Genomic DNA, 18,421 nt, shown 5'->3' on the forward strand with positions numbered 1-18,421 from the left:
ATGACAAGCTTGTTTGTGTAATTATAGCAATGCTTCATAATCTTAAGTGGCGGCGCTTTTCTCTTTTTTTTTTTTTTTTTTGAAAGTCTGGAACGGCTTGATTTAGAAACTGGCTATTACGCTGTGATTACACTCCAGTTGACAATGCTGCAACGGTTTGAATAGTGATGACCCATTTGATAATTTGGGGTTGTTGATGTCATTAGGATTGGGGATGTCAATTGCTGTTAGGATCAAAACTTGAGTGGGGGAATGACTAATTACCGGGTCGGATAAACCACCGCGTTGCATTGCATCCAAGGACTGCCGCGGGAAGAAATATGTTTTCCCGTCCCACCGTGGATCACTTCCAAGTTTTTGATTGGCTCTTTTTACGGACTGTCGGGTTTCGTTGCACCCGGTTTTATCACGGCCAACGCGGTTTCTCATCCGCACTGTGACTGCAGTAGCAAAAAATGTTATACAGTTGAAAAAAATCTGGCCCGGAAACCACGGCAATCACAACCTATCACATAATACGTAACGGGATCCGTGATTTCTATATACGCCTGGGAACAGGCGGGAATATAAAGGCAGCATTAAGTTGGAGTTTACGCAGTACTTGATTGTTTTCAATGTGCGCTAGTGTTAATTTTATCCGCCATTTTTAAATTCAGTCTCAGTTTTAGTCCAATTTCAGTCACGCTTGTTAGTTTTTAACTCATTCGCTGCCATTGACGACTATAGACGTCAAACGTCGTTTTAATTGGATTGGAAGTGAATGAGTTAATCACAGTTAGTCAACCTCATCCCATTTTTATTGAGTCAATTTTTAGTCAACCATAAATCTTGCATTTTTTTAGTCCAATAAAACCCAATTGTATTCCTCTAGTTTTTGTCAACAAAAACGTTTTAGTCTAGTTTTAGTCAGCACAACAATTTTTACCCCTGCATGTATTTTTTTTTTGTCAGCAGATTTATTGAACCTTTTCAGATCTAAAACTATTTCACGTGATGAAAAACAACTTGACACACAATTACAGTGGCTACTATTGCTCCATTCTATGAGCTCGTAAGTTAGCCAGCATTAGTTAGCAGTCACATTAACATTATTGTTGGAACGTTATAGCCGTTGGATTAATGTTAAAATTCTAGCTATAATTTATTTATTTTTTTAACCTTTCACCGTGAATCCACCTCCCATGTGTTCGTGCTGTGTCACATGACAGTGTCACAAACGTGACAGATTATCAGAGACAAGATTTTACAAAATCATAGAATATTCATCTCGTTTTTGTTCATGAACTAAAATATCCATATATATATATATATATATATATATATATATATATATAAAATCCATATATTTTAGTCCAGTTTTTATTAAGTGAAGGACATTTTCGTCTCGTCTTCATTAGTCGACAAAAACGCATACTGATTTTGTTCCACTTATTATTTATTAATGAGGGTTTTATTCTAGTCTAGTCTAGTGAAAAATGTGAGTTGACGAAATTATTTTTGTTTCGTTTTTGTTGACGGAATGAGCACTAGTGTGAGCTTTTACAACAATCATGTTTACAAATATATACAGTAATCTGTTTTGAAACAAATCTCAGAATTCACTTTACAGTGGCCTTTGCACCCGTAGTTTTTTTTTTTGTTTTTTTTTGTATGCAATAATCACTGGTGTAGATTTGTAGCTCCTCCAAAAGATGACTTGAGCCTCCTGACTTTTTTTTTCATGAATACGTGCAGCCACTTTTTTTGAGTGTTGGGAAGCATGAAAGCCCGATTTGTTCAAACACGCTCTCCCGGGTTTACACTGCAAACTGCGGCCGAACGAGACTTTTTTTCCAATGATGTCAGAGTGACACTTGACTTACGGCCTCGGTATATTCTCCACCGTCCCACTTTTGGTTGTTGGCCATGTTCTCCTCGTACACAAACTCTCACGCATGCTGGGAAAATCCACCCTCACCGCGTTCTGATGTAGCGACGGAGCCATTTTTGCGCCAGTGTGGGGGCCAAGTGAATAAATTAGCAAAAGAAGAGAAAGATCCAACATGACTACCGAGTTCCACAAGGTCGTGGCCGCGCTCCGTCCAGCGTTTTTTTTTGTTTGTTTTTTGACAGCTGGCATTTTATGGCTTGTTGGTGATCTCATAGCGGGACAGCTCGGCCAGGCCGCGCCAGCCGCTGCGGGACGACGACTAATTTGTTTGACTTCGGCCCGATCAAACACCATTAAAGGGAAACTAAATCCAAGCTAAATATACAGCCACCGCGACGAGATTTACGGCGCCGCGTTTTTCCTGTATTCCGTTTCTCGGCTTGACCCGTCTCACTCATCAGCGCTTGGGAAAGTAACAAAGTACAAATACTTAGTTACGAAACTAAATTGTTACATACTGTTTGGATCAAATTTGACCTGTTTTGATCACAATAAAAACACCTTGAATTTTGTTTTTTGCACCCTAAAATTTGATGACTTTTCATGAAGTGGCCCAAAATACACATTTCAACATTCCAAATACCGTATTTTCCGCACTATAAGGCGCACCGCATTATAAGGCGCACCTTCAATGAATGACATTTTTAAAAACTTTTTCCATATATAAGGCGCTATAGTAGAGGCTGGGGTTACGTTATGCATCCATTAGATGGTGCTGCGCTAAAGGGAATGTCAACAAAACAGTCAGATAGGTCAGTCAAACTTCATTAATAGATTACAAACCAGCTTTCTGACAACTCCATTCACTCCCAAAATGAATAAACAGCTGTTTTATTATTTTCTCTGAGGTAAAGTGTTAGTATTAGCTAGCGATCCAAGATGGCGGGATCTTCTGCGCATGCGCGTCACCGATCGTGCAGGGTCACCGATAGCTGTCTTGACAGCGAGACCTGTTGAGGCTCAATATTGATCCATATATAAGGCGCACTGGATTATAAGGCGCATGGTCAGCTTTTGAAAAAATTGAAGGCTTTTAGGTGCGCCTTATAGTCGTGAAAATACGGTATTTCAAAATGTTCTTTTGTAGAGAGTCAACAAAGTTTATGCACACTGAGACCATTCCAAGTCAGATGTGACCCGTGTCTACTAAAATGAATTTTAGTAAAACCATCTTATGTCACAAATATTTATATTTTTTCTGGGACTGTGATCAAAGTGTTTTGCTGCAGAAACTTGATTTTTTGTAGGCTTGTGGGGGAATCTCAAAACATTATGAGAATGATCGGCAACATCAGAGGTTGCGACATTGGTTGGCGCGAGTTATGATACGGATAAAGTTGTTACTTTAACACTTGTTGGCCACGCCTTAATGGAGTCCTCCTGTCTTTATGTGAAACCAGTCTCAAAAAAGGGTTGGACCGCTGTACTGTGCTAAAAAAAATGATCAATGATGTCATTGATTGATCAACATCACATTACAACCCGCTCACTAAATATTATAAACTAAAAAAAAATGTTTACACCAAAGTAAGTGGTGTAAAACTTAAAAAATAAAAATAAAAAAAATAAAAATAAAAAAGTACAGAGTACAGAGTCAGAGTACTTTTGCCACCTCTGTCTCTCATCGCGCCAACCACTGTTTAGCAGTATTGAGATGAAGGAGAGGAAATCTCCTGGGAATCCTTTCGAAAGTCGTCTGTGCGTAGCGGATAAATAATCAACGGCGAACGGTTCCTGTGAAGCAGGAAGACAAACAAGACGAGCCCAGCGTTGCCCGTTGAAGAGCTTTTTAGCTCGGCTGGAGGCCGTCTTTCGCACGTTACTGACAGCCAGGGACGTAGCGGCCGGTTAGCCAGAGTCCCGGAGCGAGTCAAAAAAATTTGCAGATATGATAAAAATGTGTTGTCTTTGTAAATGGTTACAAAAGTCACGACGGATACTGGAATGGTAAAAAAAAAACGGAAATAAAACAATCCCTACAGGTTTACTTGATGTCTTCGTTGTCGTTCCGTGACGCTCCAGTGTGTAATCCTGATTATTTGTGCTCCATTTTGTATTCGTATTGTATATTTTGATATGCAGAGCATGGTGGGGTCATGATTGCCTGCCTGACAGTCGAATGGTTTGAATCTCAGTTTTCTGAAAAACATGCCCATAAGTGAGAATGCTCGTCTACAAGTGCTCTTCGATTAACCGGCGACCAGTCGACGGTGCGCCTCGTCTCTCGCCCAAAAGTTCAGATGTGAAGGGTTCACATGTCCTGAATCAGTTTGACCCAACAACATTTCCTAAGGAAGGTAACAAGTGAGTTCAAGTTCTTTCTTACTATATGAACGGTGAATGTTCTAAATACGTCTGGGTCAATTTGACCCGTGGACATTATTGTTCCTAAAACATGACAGCGGAGCCAATTCTTTTATTTTACTACATTAATTGCATAATGTTTGAGGGTAAATTTGACTTCTCATACTTGCAAAAAAGAATGAAACCGAAGGGTTGATGTTTTTTCTTACTATTGTACATTTACTGTGTTGTTTTGACATGCCCGGGTCAAACTGACCCAAGGACAATATTCCTGTTCCTGCAAACCAAATGAGACAGATCTGTTTTACGAAATTAACTGCATTTGCTTTCAAAATATGCTTTTGTAAGTCTGACCCGTGAACATTGTTGGTCCTGAACGTAACAGGAGAGTTCACGCTTTCTTACTACATGAACTGTGCATGTTTTAAAGGCGCGGTCTTCCGTTTTCACTCAGGAAAATGCAGTATATAAATACAGGATTTTTACCCATGAACTCCTCAATCGACACCTCTGGGCTTCTGTTAATGTATGGTGGTGATTTTTTCTTAAACCCCCACCACCCTATCCTGTATTTTGCCATTTTGTGTTTGTTTTGTCAACAGCGGGACGTTTCTGTGGACATTCACTCACACATGTAAGCTTGTGTGAATAAAAAAAAAAGTGAAAAAAATAATCCATGCGTGCTGCCAAGTTGCCGCGGGACTGACTTCATGCAGCCGACAAATTCGCCCCCACCCCCTACACCCCCCTCTGAGATTGGCTGGAGGGGTAAACAACTGTCTGTCCACAGAAACGTCCCGCTGTTGACAAAACAAACAGAAATTGGAAAAATACAGGCTTTTAGGAAAAAATCACCACCACACATTAACAGAAGCCCAGAGGTGTTGATTGAGAAGGAGTTCATGGGTAAAAATCCTGTATTTAGAAAACGGAAGACCGTGCCTTTATATATTCATGGGTCAGTTTAACCCAGGAGCATTTAATGCAAATGTAACACCACAGCACATGCTTTCATTACTGTGCCCGGGTCAATTTGACCCTGCAACATGATTGTTGTTCATGGAAAAAAAACAACACAACAGGACGGCTGAACTACATGCTACATTAACTCATTAGCTCCCAAAAACGTATAAATACGTCACATTTTAAATGTTTTAAGTTGTCCCAAAGACATACTTATACGTTTTTTTATGCCTAGCATAGAGAAGGCTTTGATGCAGTCTCTCTACTGCAGAAAATGGTTGAGTGGCAGCAGAGTATAAGAGATCAACCAGGCCATGTTAAAACAAGCTGATTTCCCCACAGTTCCAAGCAGAATTGTGAAAAACGATGAAACTTAGCTATGTTCTATTGCTAATTGTTGCACAGCAGAAACAGAAAGGAATATACTTTTTTTTCCCCTGATAAAAGAAGAGACTCTAATCTCTCTTTTGGTATGTTCCATATTTTTATAGCAATAGAACATAATATTTCACGGGCCTTGAAAAATTAGTCAAAATCCAGGAAAACACTTAAGTGAAAATGGTTGGGAGTGAATGAGTTAACTATGCATGATGTAAATACTGTATAGGGGTCAATTTGACCCAGAACTGGAGGGTTTAAATTCTTACTACATGAAATGTCTTGAGTTCACACATTCCACAGTTTCGAGAAAACACATACAAAGTCCTTCTCGTGTCTGAGAATGCCCGGGTCAAACTGACCCAATGATCTTATTGCTGTTCCTGACATGCGGGTTTAAGTTCTAACTACATTAAATGGTCAATTTGACCCATAATCAGTTGATACAAACTTAACTAGAGGGTAAAAGTCGTTTCTTACTACATTAACGCTGTTGATTTCACACTTTCCACAGCTCCGACACAACATTTATACAAGTCCGGAGTCTTTCTTCTTCTGTCTGAGAACAACATGACCTTGTCGAGATCGCCGCTACGGGACACAAAAACCCACGCACACACGACAAACACACGCACACAAACATCTCCACCTATAGAAGGAGGGGACAGATTTACAGCCAGTCGGGGTCACGGGTCATCCGGCTGGATGCTTTCTTGGAGTGCTTCTTTCTCCTTTTACTTCTTTCTTTCTTTCTTTGAGGTGTCCCCTCGGCTCCCACCCCTCCCCCAGCATTCCTCGCTTTTGTTTATTCTACATAAATACAATCAGACCGGGCCACACGGCTTTACATTCTCTCCTGCCTGACACACATGCACACAAACACACGCATTCACAAAAAGGAAGCTGTTGACAAAGATGGAGACCACACTGAGCGCAGCAACACCTGAAGGCCAACCAATGAAACGGAAGATCCGGCAATGACATTTCTGCGCGGCGATTGCCACAACAGCATCCCACGGGTCAGAACGTTTCCACCTGATCCGAAAGTTCCTAGTTCCAGGGTCAAACAAGCTCTTGGTGTAAAGTGAGTGTCGGGTGTTGAACTTCACAGACCTGTCCTGGCGCTCGTCGGTTTCACGCAGCGCTCCTGAGATATTGACGTGACTGTTTGTGCTTTTCCACAGCAGCGCAGCATCCAGATGATGGCACGGATTGCTGTTTCGAGTGCTGCTTTTCTTAGAAAAGGCTTCACCTTTTGCCAGCTGTCTGAGGTGGAAAAAGATATTCCAAAGACGTGTTGCAGACCACATCCCATCAAAAGGTATTTTTGATCCGGACAAATTACCCTGGAACCACAGTACATTTTCTCCAACAGCTTTTTTTTGGGGGGGGTCCATATAAGGGTCATCCAAAGGTTCTTGGTGCGAAATGAGTGCCACATCACTGTTAAGGCTCGAAGCCTCTTTCACACAGATAAAGTACTTTGCAAAATTAGCATGTCAAAAGAAGATCCAGAATTGCTTTTTACCAGAAGCCAGCGAATGCGGGATATCTCTATTTTCTTCATTTTCACAGGATGACGGTTTCTGGAACCTCCTGCACCCCAGTACATTGGCGACGGCTTGACGCCCAATTCACACTGACTGCGGAAAGGACGCGGTGCGTTTTCCGTACGGCTTCCTCGCGGCATGCGTTGCGTGTCCGGAAATCTGCACCCGCCAGACCACAAGATTACGGGAGTTCACGCAATAACAACCGTGCATATAGAGTGTTATTTTGTAAACAATAGCCATGCTTTCCTGTTGTCACATCGATATGCTTTCTGTACGTTATTTCTGGGACTTCTACCATGACTGTTCCACCATGGGTAAATACGTTTTGTGTTTAAAACCCTTCGGCGTTATTGTGACCGGTTTTCGGCTTCTGATGGTTCTGACCAAGTCATTTCAAAATAAGATAATGCCCAGGTTAAATAGTGTTATTTTGTCATGTTAAATTTATTCTGAGCTGATTTTTGTCTTAAATGTCTGACTCATGTCATGCTATGTAGTTAGCTAGCTTCCCTGCCAAAAAAAAAAAAAAAACGAGTTCGCAAACGGTTTTATTTTGAAATATACCGGATTTACCTCGATGCGAGACGCCCGACTTCCTGTTCGGCTCGTGTCATTTATCCAGCTTCATGAAAATCCGCATCCGGAAAAAATGCTTGCGGAAACCTTCCGCATCGCCGTATCCGTTCCGCACCGCAGACGCACCCGCACCGCATCTGGTGTGAATTGGGCGTTAGTGTTCCTCAACATAGGATCCAGCATTTATACCCTTCTCACACTGAAACCACCAACATTTTGCAAAATCCCTCACAAAATTTAAGGATAAACCTAAAACCCTATAGCTTTTTACAGGTGAACTTTATTTGACTTTATTGAACGCACATGTCCAACTGTTATCCAAATGTTTTTTGCACAACGTGTTTTCTAACAAGGTGCTGAACAGCAAAATTTACAACAGGTGTTTGAGCTGTATCCAAGGACGTCAACTTCTTTGCCTTTTATGTCCGTTCAAGTCTTTCTGCATCTCGGTTGCAGCACGCTGATGATACTTTGACATTCTTTGGTCAGTGGCCGCTTCCTGTTTGAAGCGTCGTATTGTGTTGATCAATTTTTTTGCTGTCATCTTGGGCCTTGTTATGATGTCAAAATATGAACATGAACGGGACAGTTTAAATGCCAATTCGAATTGAACCAGGAAATTGGTTGACATCGTTTGAAATTTCACCCGAAAGCCGAATATCTGTAACTTTTTGTGAGTAGTGTATAGAACATACGTACAATATGTACATTTCTGGCATCCTTCTGTTTTTGTCATGTCTCAGATACTACCTCAAAATCAATTTTTTTGGTTTTCTTTTTGTTTTACAAGCAGCATAAAAGGGTCTTTTTCTCTGCTCAAGGCTAGTTAAAGTCAATAGTGAAAAGTTTGTAATGTAGGCTATGTCTGTCCCAGAAGGGGTAACTGCGCTAAAGCAAATGCATGTGTGAAATCCAGTTTTACGGCCTCCCGAGAAGATTGGCTTCTATGGAAAAACCATATCACAATAAACATTTGCATAATGTTTGTAAACAGAATACTGCTGGCGTGAACTCAAACCATGACATTAAATAAAAACTGCAGAATCGAAAGGAACACACTGGGAACTGAACTAAAATTTCTCACAGATTTGTATAAAAACGTTTGATCGGGTTGTAAGTTGTTTTTGTAAGTTGTTTTCACCGTTGGTAATTTGCATAACTCCGTCCACTGACAGAAATAAACTGACATCATTTGTCCCAAACATGGCAGGAGAGAACACCGCGGAGAATAAAGATGGGGGAGAGAGTAGGGAAGCCAAGTGTGTGTGTGTGTGTGTGTGTGTGTGCGCGTGTGTGGTCATGCCAGGTCTCGGCAGCAGTCAGTTGGTAAGGAGATGCGCAGGAATGCGTAACTTTCCAGTTTAAGGCCCTTTAATGAACATCCAAGCGCTCCATTCTGTCTCGTAGCCCGTGTGTGCAGCGCATTTACAGATTATGTTCGGGGGGGAAAATCAACCAAAAAAAAAAATATGTACCAAGACTAAAATGTATCAAATGACAGGTTGACGTTTTGTTTGTGGTTGCCCTTAAGACATTTCCAACTCTAAAAACTGGCTAATTTAAGCGAGAAATGTAGTGAAAAGGTGTGCGAGACTTCTACAATTTTGTTCTAGTTTGGCCTTTTAGATTCTCCTTTATCCTTCTTTAAAAATATCTCAAGTTTGCTAAGCCACACCCCCACCTGAAATGCAGACCAGCCAATCACAGCATGGTACATAAAAGTAGTCCATAGCTTGAGTATAAGTGTTGTTGTAATGCTAATGTTATGCTACTAGCGTGACATTTTAGCTAGCTAAGCTAACGAGGTTAGCATTGAGATGACTGACCTGTGTGACTGCGGATGTGGACCCTCAGCGTGCCGTTGCTGGCGAACTTCTGTCCGCAGTACGGGCAGATCTTCTCCTTCTCGCCCGTGTGCGTCTGAAACAAAGTCATTTTTGCGTAAATGATACACTTTTCGTCACGTTTGTTCGTTGCAGCAGTTGACAGTATCGCTCCGTAAAACACCATCGTGTTGTCAGCCAAAATTTGAAGAACTGAAGTATTTTGATTGTGCCTTGGTGCCAAGGAACTACGTTGAAGTGAACTGAGGAGTTGAGCTTATTATGTTTTTACAAAATAAACGTGCGATATTTCTTTATTTGAAAGACGGAAAAAAAAAATTGTGTTCTTTGGGGGGCTTCAACAAATGAATGACATTTCAATTCATTGCAATGGAGAAAAATGATTTGTTATGCAATTAAATTGCAAAGAAATAAAAAAAATAGAAATTGTAGATGGGGAAAAAAATATAAAAATATTAGCAAAAAAATGTAAAATTAAATTAAAACAATAATATTAGATCCACAATACATACATTTAAAGTAAAATACGGAAAGATATAATGAAACAGTCTCTAAAAAGGATTGGACAACAATATTAGTAAACGTACAGTATGCACAAATATGAGAAAAATTTAACAATAGTTGCAACTAATAAAAACTTGGATGAATTTTAACTGGGCTAATAAAGACATAAAGAAATATTTGCTGACATTTACAGAGATATTAGACCAAACTTCGACCAAAAATACAAAAATATTAGTTGAACGTGAAAAAACTAGCAGACAAAAAAATAATAATAATAATAAAAAAAACTACAAAAATTACTGAAAATTACATACGCAAAATATAAAGAAATATTCAACAACAACAACAGGAAATAATACAAAATCTTAACTCATTTACTCCCAAAAACGTATAAATACGTTCTATTTTAAATATTACCATGCTCCCAAAGATGTAATTATACGTTTTGGCTTTGATGCAACCTCTGAACTGAAGAGAATGCTTGAAGCAATGGTAGTTATAACAAAAACGGCCAGCAGATGGCAGCAGAGTATAAGAGATCAAAAAGCTCTTTTCCCCACTATTTTAAACAGATTTGTGAATAATGATGAAACTTAGCCATGTTCTAATGCTAATTGATGCAAAATGCAAACAGCTAGAAATACACTTTTTTTTTCCTGATGAAAGAAGAGACTTTAATTTTTCTTTTGGTAGGTTCCATGTTTTTATAGCAATAGGACACAATATGCTATGGGCCTTGCAAAATTAGTCAAAATCCAGTAAAACAGCGAAAATGTCCTGGGAGTGAATGAGTTAAAAAAAAATAAAAAAATCTATAATTTAGGCACCCGATATGTATTTGTTTGCAACGCAATTAAATTGCGTTGCCAACTTGTAAAGGAACTACAAGTAATTGAATTGAATGTTTCACTGTGTAGCAAATATTGCCCTGACACAAGATTGTAACGTTTAGGCGCTGAAGGTCACTGTGCACATGTGCCCTCATATCCTTTTCCTTCATCTCCCGTCACCTCCCAACACCCCCATCGCACACCGCCGACCTTCCCGCAAAAAACCTCCACCGATTCGAATGCACGCGAGCCCCACATGCTTCTATGGAGCAAACATTGTCGGTGTGCTGCTGCGTCGTAAACGCACCGCTGTGGGGGGGGAAAGCTCGACTGGGGAATGCGGGGAATTTACTGGAAACATATTTTGTGGCCCGGTATGAATGTGACTGCTTACCCAGCGAGCCTGTCATTTGCACTTTGGACAGAGATGTCAAATCCGCTGCAAAACGTACAACACGTGCATGTACTTGTTTGCACATAGACGGGAAAGTATCAGTTGTAACGCCAGATATTAAAAAAAAATAACAAAAATGTGTTGTTTTTTTTAATGAAAAAAAAAATTAAAATATATTGTAATGACAGAATTAAATTTCATTGTAAAGAATTAAACAGTTTTTGCCACATTGCTATTGTTTTGGAATAAATCCCAAATCGTTGGCAGTGTCAACACAACGTCCTCCGACACTCGGCTTATTGATTACAATTGTTTCTGCTGAAAATATCCACCAATAGCCCCGTTCCAGCGTTTTTTAAACCAGCTCCAGATCGACAGCGGCCGAGTGAACCTTTGAAGCCATTTTTCATTTGTACAAAGTCATTTGTCAGTTGAAACAATGATTGAAAGCTCAGGAAGGCCTGGCGTTCCAAGGCGAGCATTTTCCAAGAGTAATGGCCGTGAGATCAAACCAGGAACGTGCTTCGAGCTGTTTGGCTTCACTCTTCGCGGCCATTACTTCTGATTTGCGTCAGGCCGGGCAAAAAATGCGACGCGCCGGAGTGAGCCTGAGCGAACATGGCATTGAGGAATACCTGACGTTGTTTTGCGGCGGGCAAAGTCAGCGGCCAGCAGGTTGTCGTCTCCGGGGCCAGCAGAACTTTGATCACCACTTTGTGGACCAGCTGGTGGAAAGCCCGCATTGGCAACGCTATTTATTAGCATTCTTTTCATCTTTATCCAGCATAGGCGTCTGCATTTTTTTCTATTTTTGTCCAATATTTGTTTGGCTAATATTTTATGTGTAATTCATCAAATATGTCTTTAGTTTTGATCTAATAGACAAAGAAAAATACATACAAAATTTACTTTTTTTCAATTCTTTATTCAAAATTGTAGAATTTTTTAAACCTTTGCTATTATTTCCTGTTGTTGTTGTCAAATATTTTTGTATATTTTGCGTATGTAAATGTCAGCAAATAATTCTTTATTTCTTTATTTGCCCAAGTAAAAAATCATCCGAGTTTTTATTTGTTGCTAATATAGTTACATTTTTTTTTAATATTTGTGCATACTGTATGTTTACTAATATTGTTGTCCAATCATTTTTAGAGAATGTTTCATCATATTTCTTCATTTTTATTATACTGTGGATCTATTATTTATTTATTGTTTTAACTTAATCTTCCATTTTTTGCTAATATTCCCCCCCATCTAATTTTTTTTTTTTCCGTCTGATTTAGTGTGGAATGTTGGTATTCCTTATGCTTTCCATTTCTTCAAATATTGTATATTTTGTGTATGTAATTTTCAGCATTTTTTTGTCTGTTTTTCACAACGTTTGACTAATATTTTTGTATTTTAGGCCGAAGTTTGGTCTAATATCTCTGTAAATGTCAGCAAATAATTCTTTATTTCTTTAAATGCCCAAGTAAAAAATCATCCAATTTTTTATAGTTGCTAATATAGTTAATTTTTTTTTTCATATTTGTGCATACTGTACGTTTACTAATATTGTTGTCCAATCATTTTTAGAGAATGCTTCATCATATATTTCTTCATTTTATTTTAAATGTATGAACTTTGGATCTAATATTTATTTATTGTTTTAACTTAATTTTTTTGCTAATATTTCAAACCCAGACCATCTAATTTTTTATTTTTTATTTTTTTATTTTTTATTTTTTATTTTTTTTGTGGGGGACGTTGGTATTCCTTATGCTTTCCATTTCCTTGTAACATTTGTGCACAATGACAGCAGGCGTAGTGAGCCTCAGCGAACATGGCATTGATAAGTATTTGCCATTATTTTCCACGGGGCCGAGTTTGCCGCCGGCAGGTTGTCGTCTCCTGCGCGAGGACCACTTTGATCACGATATGCGATCGCGCAGCGGCCTCCGCGGTCCCCGCTGTTCAGAGACGGCCCCCCGAGCGGCACCCATTGGCCACGTGGCAAGAAGCCACTGACGATTTCAATCTGGACGCACGTTGTCTGATCGGGGAGGGGCTGCTAATCAGCGGCTGGATCAGTTTGGGCCTCTGAAACCCCGTAGAGCTTAATGGACGAGCTGCCATTTTCAATCAAGGAAGAGATACATTCCCAGCTTTTATATGGGCCTCCCTAGCTGGGTCGAGATGGACGTTTCTTGACAGACATCAACACTGTTACATTTAACATTTAAGTCGCTTAACGTGGCCAAGCCAAGCAATGAAACCTACTTGAGAGGCAAGAAGACGTTAAAATCATTGGTCAGGCGATGCACATATACAGTAAGCCTACTATTTTGGTATTGCTTTCTAATATAGTTGTTCAATGGTGTTGTATTGTTTTGAATATTTTGGTATTGTTTTATCTAATATTTACAATTTTTGTCATGACATTTTGGATTTTTTCTCTGTTTGTGTATTTTCTAATATTTCTACATTTCTTCTAAAATGTGTGATTTGTTTTTATGTAAAGTATTGTACCTCCCTAATTTCTCTATTTTTGCAAGCATTTATGGGATTTTGCATATTTTTTGTTTTTGTTACTTTTTTTTTTTTTTGTATTTTTTTGCTGAATTTTTTTTTTCAAAAGTTTTCAGCTGGTGTACTTTTTTGGCTAATGATGGATGGATGGATGGATGGATGGATGGATGGATTTTTTTCACAATGTTTGCATTTTTTTCGAATAGTTAGATATTTTTATCTATTTTTTTTTCTTGTATTTGGCTACTTTTTTTTGGGTTACTTTTGTCCCACTTAATATTACACTTTTCCTCAAGTATTTGTATATCTTTTGTCAGTATCTGTATTTATATTTGTATTTATTGTTTCTATTCTGTATTTAATATTTCTGTATAGATTTTTACACTAATGTATTACGTTTTCTGTCATTAGATTCAGAAGTGTACCTAATGTTTTGTCATGAGCATTTCACCCGCAGCCCAACAAAGAGAAGTCACCATTTTTTCACCTTCTTGTGGCTCTTGAGGACGGAAGGCGTGACGAAGGCCTTCTCGCACAGGTCACACTTGTACTTCTTGTGTCCGTCGTGCACCACCTGGATGTGCACGTTGAGCGTGTCCTTGCGCTTGAAGGTCGCGTTGCACTGGTCGCACTTGAACGTCCGCTCACCTGCGGCGAGAATGCGAGAATTTGTCGACAAAAGCTTCTCCGGGGCGAAGTCTTCTTTTTGTCGCGCCAGAGCAATTTGTCTGAGGCCATTACGGGGACTACAAAGGGCCACCCTCAGCCAACAATGTCGTCCTGTATTGTATGTGATGTAAGTTTAAAGTGAACATGAAATGGCTGTTTGACAGAATAGAACCAAAAAAAAAAAAAAAAAAAGACAACTCCAGACAGTAAATTTGGCCACGGGTGAGAGAGATTTTCTCCTTATTTAACCCTCTCTTTACATTCAGGAACAGTAATAATATCCCCGGGTCAAATTGGCCCGAGCGGGCTAGTCTAAAACAAAAACAGTTACAGTAACAAGAAAGACTCCCATTTTTCATTATTTTTTCAACAATGGGAGACAGATTTAATCAGTACCTTATTGAGCCACCAGCAGTGACATCATCCACTGATACGTTGTCGGAACACTGCTATCGTATGGCCTTCCTCTTTATACAACCTTGGTGAGAAGTGCCTTGAGCTTTATCGTGTCTTTGTCGTTTGCGGACAATGAGGACCACACAAACCAATTCAGTCGCTCAGCCTACAGCGAACACAATATCTTGATGCTAAGCTTACAGATACGCGTGAGACTCTTTTGCTGCCGCATGACCTGGAATAAACGGGTACAGCACGAAACCTTGGGTAAAAAAAAAAAAACAACCCTTATGAATCGGCATCAGCGCTTTGTCCATGCAGGTTACTGTTAGCATGTCAGCTTTGTATCAAGCAGAGCTGGGCAAAACCATCGTTATGTGTATTTTTCCGAGGCTTTGCGTCGTAAATCACTCGCCAAAAGGTGGACATCCATCAATTAATGACGGGCCGATTTAACAGTGGTTTTGCCCAGCTCTGGCATTAAGTCTCACTGGACATTAGGGATGTCACAATAAGGGCAATATCGTGATATCGCAATATTAAAACTGCCACAATATCGTCGGCGTCATGTTCACAATATTTAAAAGGAACACACTTGTTAAAAAGTCAGGTTGATTTCCATTTGTGCAGTTCTAGCACCACCTAGTGGCTAGTTTATTAGTGCAATTTAATTTTCATTAGGGATGTTTTGGCCTTCTATGTTTAAAATCTATGCTAATTGTCAGATGAAGGGGAACCTAATTCGCTTGTGAACCAATCAATGTGTGCTTGCATTAGCAAGTAAGTGCCTCAATATTATTATTAGAGATTGTAGGTGGTTTATATGCATTGCTGTTATGTACAAAAGCACAAAATTGTGCTTTATTTTTAGTATGAGCGCTCTTTTTTTACAATATTGTGATCTTTTTTAAATATCGCCAACGCCCCCACAATATTGTAATAATTATCGTATCGTGACCTTCATATCGTGATAATATCGTATCGTGATGTTTGGATACCGTTACATCCCTACTGGACATAGTATACACCGAAAGGGATAAACTCTGACCTATTCACCTTTGAAAAGGGAGTCCCACAGGGATCAATTTTAGGACCACTTCTCCCTTTCTTTTATATGAAATAACGTGTGATAAATCATAGCAACCAAGCAAAGAAAAAAAAAAAAATCTTCCACATTTCTCTTTTGTTCTTCCAGACTTACTGTTGGCATTTACCCTCTCATCCACAGTTCAGTGAAAACTGTAAATACTTTTACTAAATATGTCATTTAGACATAGCATTATTTTCAACTTGTTCATTCGTTTTAACACACAACCGTCGAAACTGGAGATGATGATATTGTCCTTACTGTTGTGGATGAGTAGGTGGCGCTGTAGAGAGAAGGGGGTACGGAAGAGGGCCTTGCACTCGTCACACTGGAATGGTCTTTCCTCTGAGTGGGTCTGCAAGCAGAAAAGAGCGAGAGGGGGAGAGAGAACAACAGAGCGTTTATCCAAGTCGACGTGACGGGATCATCCACGAGGCTCGCTACTAGCGCCGCTCGGCTCTGTTGACTTGATGAAGACAAGCTGCTCGGAAGGGGATTAAAGTTCAAAGTGCTTCTGTTTTTGCTCCTCCGCCACGCTGCCCTCTATTTATCTATCTGAGTGACACCTCGATCCCCAAAGTAAACACGGAGGAGAAGAAGGGGTCGCGCTGGGGAGCGCAGATTATACTAAATTGTAGCCACCAGTGAGACCCTGACGGACAGCTCGGACGGCAGCCTTCGTGACAAGGCGCTAAGAAGCACTTTAAAAAGTGTCTTTTTGTGTATGGGCGTATGTTTTTTTTTTAAATACTTAAGTTATGACCTTCTTGTGGTTCTTGTAGACGTTCCGGTGGGCGAACTCTTTGCCGCACAGTTTGCACTTGTATGGCTTGTCCTCACTGTGGATGATCTTGTGCGCCGTCACCTGGTCGAGGCGCTTGAACGAACGGCTGCAGATCTCGCACGTGTACGGACGCTTCTCTGTCAAACCGAGAAAAAAAAATAGTCAACGTTTTGCAAATAATAAGAAAAATGATGAGGGCTGGTTTATCTCACCTGAGTGTGTGATCATGTGTCGTTTGAGCTGATTCGTGGAGATGAACTTCTTGTCACATGCGTGGCAGTCGAATATTTCGTGGATCTGGTTGATAGGAAAAACAATGCTCGTTTTATTAATTTATTTATTTCAGAATTTTTATTTTTTTTGCATTATGCTCATAGAAAAGCTTCTCTAGCTAAATAGCACATTATCTTAGACGTTATTACAGTACAACCCAGTTTGTCCTCAGAAAATGTGCCAGGTTTTTAATAGTTTTAGCTCTCAGCGCTAAATTAGCCTTAAAAAAAATCACAATGAGAAATAATGTCCCCCAAATGCAATCTTGCTGAGCTGATGTTAACCTGGGAGCTAACGACAGTATTATAGCCCAGCCCAAATTGGCAAAAATTATATTTAATCCGAATACCTATTAAATATATTTAATATTCCTTACCTTTCTGTGCTCTTGCAGATTTAGAGATGACGAGCACTTCCTGTTGCATATGGTGCAAGTGAGTTTCCTTCGTGCGCTTCCTAAAAAACAAACCCCAAAAAAGTAATTAAAAAAAATAGTATATATTATTATTATTATTATTATTATTATTTATTTTTATTTATTTTTTTATATGCTTTGTTTGTATGCGTTGCTGGTCTACAAAGTAAGTTAAAGTAGCACTTGTGTAAAGTTTTATTATTACTGTAACATTGATGCTAACTTTTATCATTTCATCTATGGGGTTTCACATTATGTTAGCATTTCGCTAATGGACCTTGTTAGACGATATATGATTAAATGAACATTTTTGTGTTTGCATATTTTCTGTTTTATCTGTCAGTGTTACAGTTTTACAACCTCAATTAGAAGTGACAAATACAAAATAACAAATGAAAAGGCGTAAAAAAAAATACATAAATTTAAAAACAAAACAAGTACTGTGATGGCGACTAGATCTTATTTGGTGATCACATGACCCCAATCCGTCCTGTCTGAACCACTTCCCCCACCCGCCGTCCAGACCACACTTGGGACCCTAAATCTCAGCTCAATCACCCGGTGATATCAAAGTCTCCATCTCGGCTCACCCGTGGCCTACATCCTGCCCTAAATAGCCAAATTATCCGGAGCCCAGAAGGTGCCGCTGTGCAATTACGTGGTAATTAGAGGCGAACATGGCAGAGCTACTGGAGGAGCCGTAAAAGCGCTGCTGACCTGTATGAACGTTCCCTTTATGCTTCTTCAGCGCGTCCTTGCTCTTGAACCGTTTGCCGCAGCTCTCTTCCTTGCAGATGAAGCGGGCGTCGCCTTTACACGCCTCCTTGTGCTGCTCGAAACTGCACGCATGAAGACAAGGACAGTCGAGAGGAGGATTTGATATGTAACAGATAGGAAGATAAAGTAAGCCACATATATGTGCAAGGTAGCACACCAAGGGACAATTCAGAGCCAATTAACCTGCCATGCATGTCTTTGGAATGTGAGAGGAAACCGGAGTACCCGGATAAGAC

General features: G+C 39.7%; 1 protein-coding gene across 3 annotated transcripts in view; it reads right to left on the bottom strand.

Annotated features, from left to right (window-relative positions):
• prdm5 (PR domain containing 5) overlaps nt 1-18,421 on the bottom strand; it is a 41,748-nt gene that overhangs the window by 17,882 nt on the left and 5,445 nt on the right. For all 3 annotated transcript variants that reach the window (XM_077534946.1, XM_077534948.1, XM_077534947.1), the window contains exons 7-13: nt 18,126-18,247; nt 17,370-17,449; nt 16,933-17,017; nt 16,700-16,857; nt 16,198-16,291; nt 14,272-14,432; nt 9,531-9,624 (exon numbers count right to left, since the gene is read on the bottom strand). In XM_077534946.1, coding sequence (XP_077391072.1) covers nt 9,531-9,624; nt 14,272-14,432; nt 16,198-16,291; nt 16,700-16,857; nt 16,933-17,017; nt 17,370-17,449; nt 18,126-18,247 — 794 coding nt within the window. The remainder of the gene's footprint in view (nt 1-9,530; nt 9,625-14,271; nt 14,433-16,197; nt 16,292-16,699; nt 16,858-16,932; nt 17,018-17,369; nt 17,450-18,125; nt 18,248-18,421) is intronic.

This window comes from Festucalex cinctus, chromosome 10 (assembly GCF_051991245.1).
Source record: "Festucalex cinctus isolate MCC-2025b chromosome 10, RoL_Fcin_1.0, whole genome shotgun sequence".
In the NCBI taxonomy this organism is placed as follows: Eukaryota; Metazoa; Chordata; class Actinopteri; order Syngnathiformes; family Syngnathidae; genus Festucalex; species Festucalex cinctus.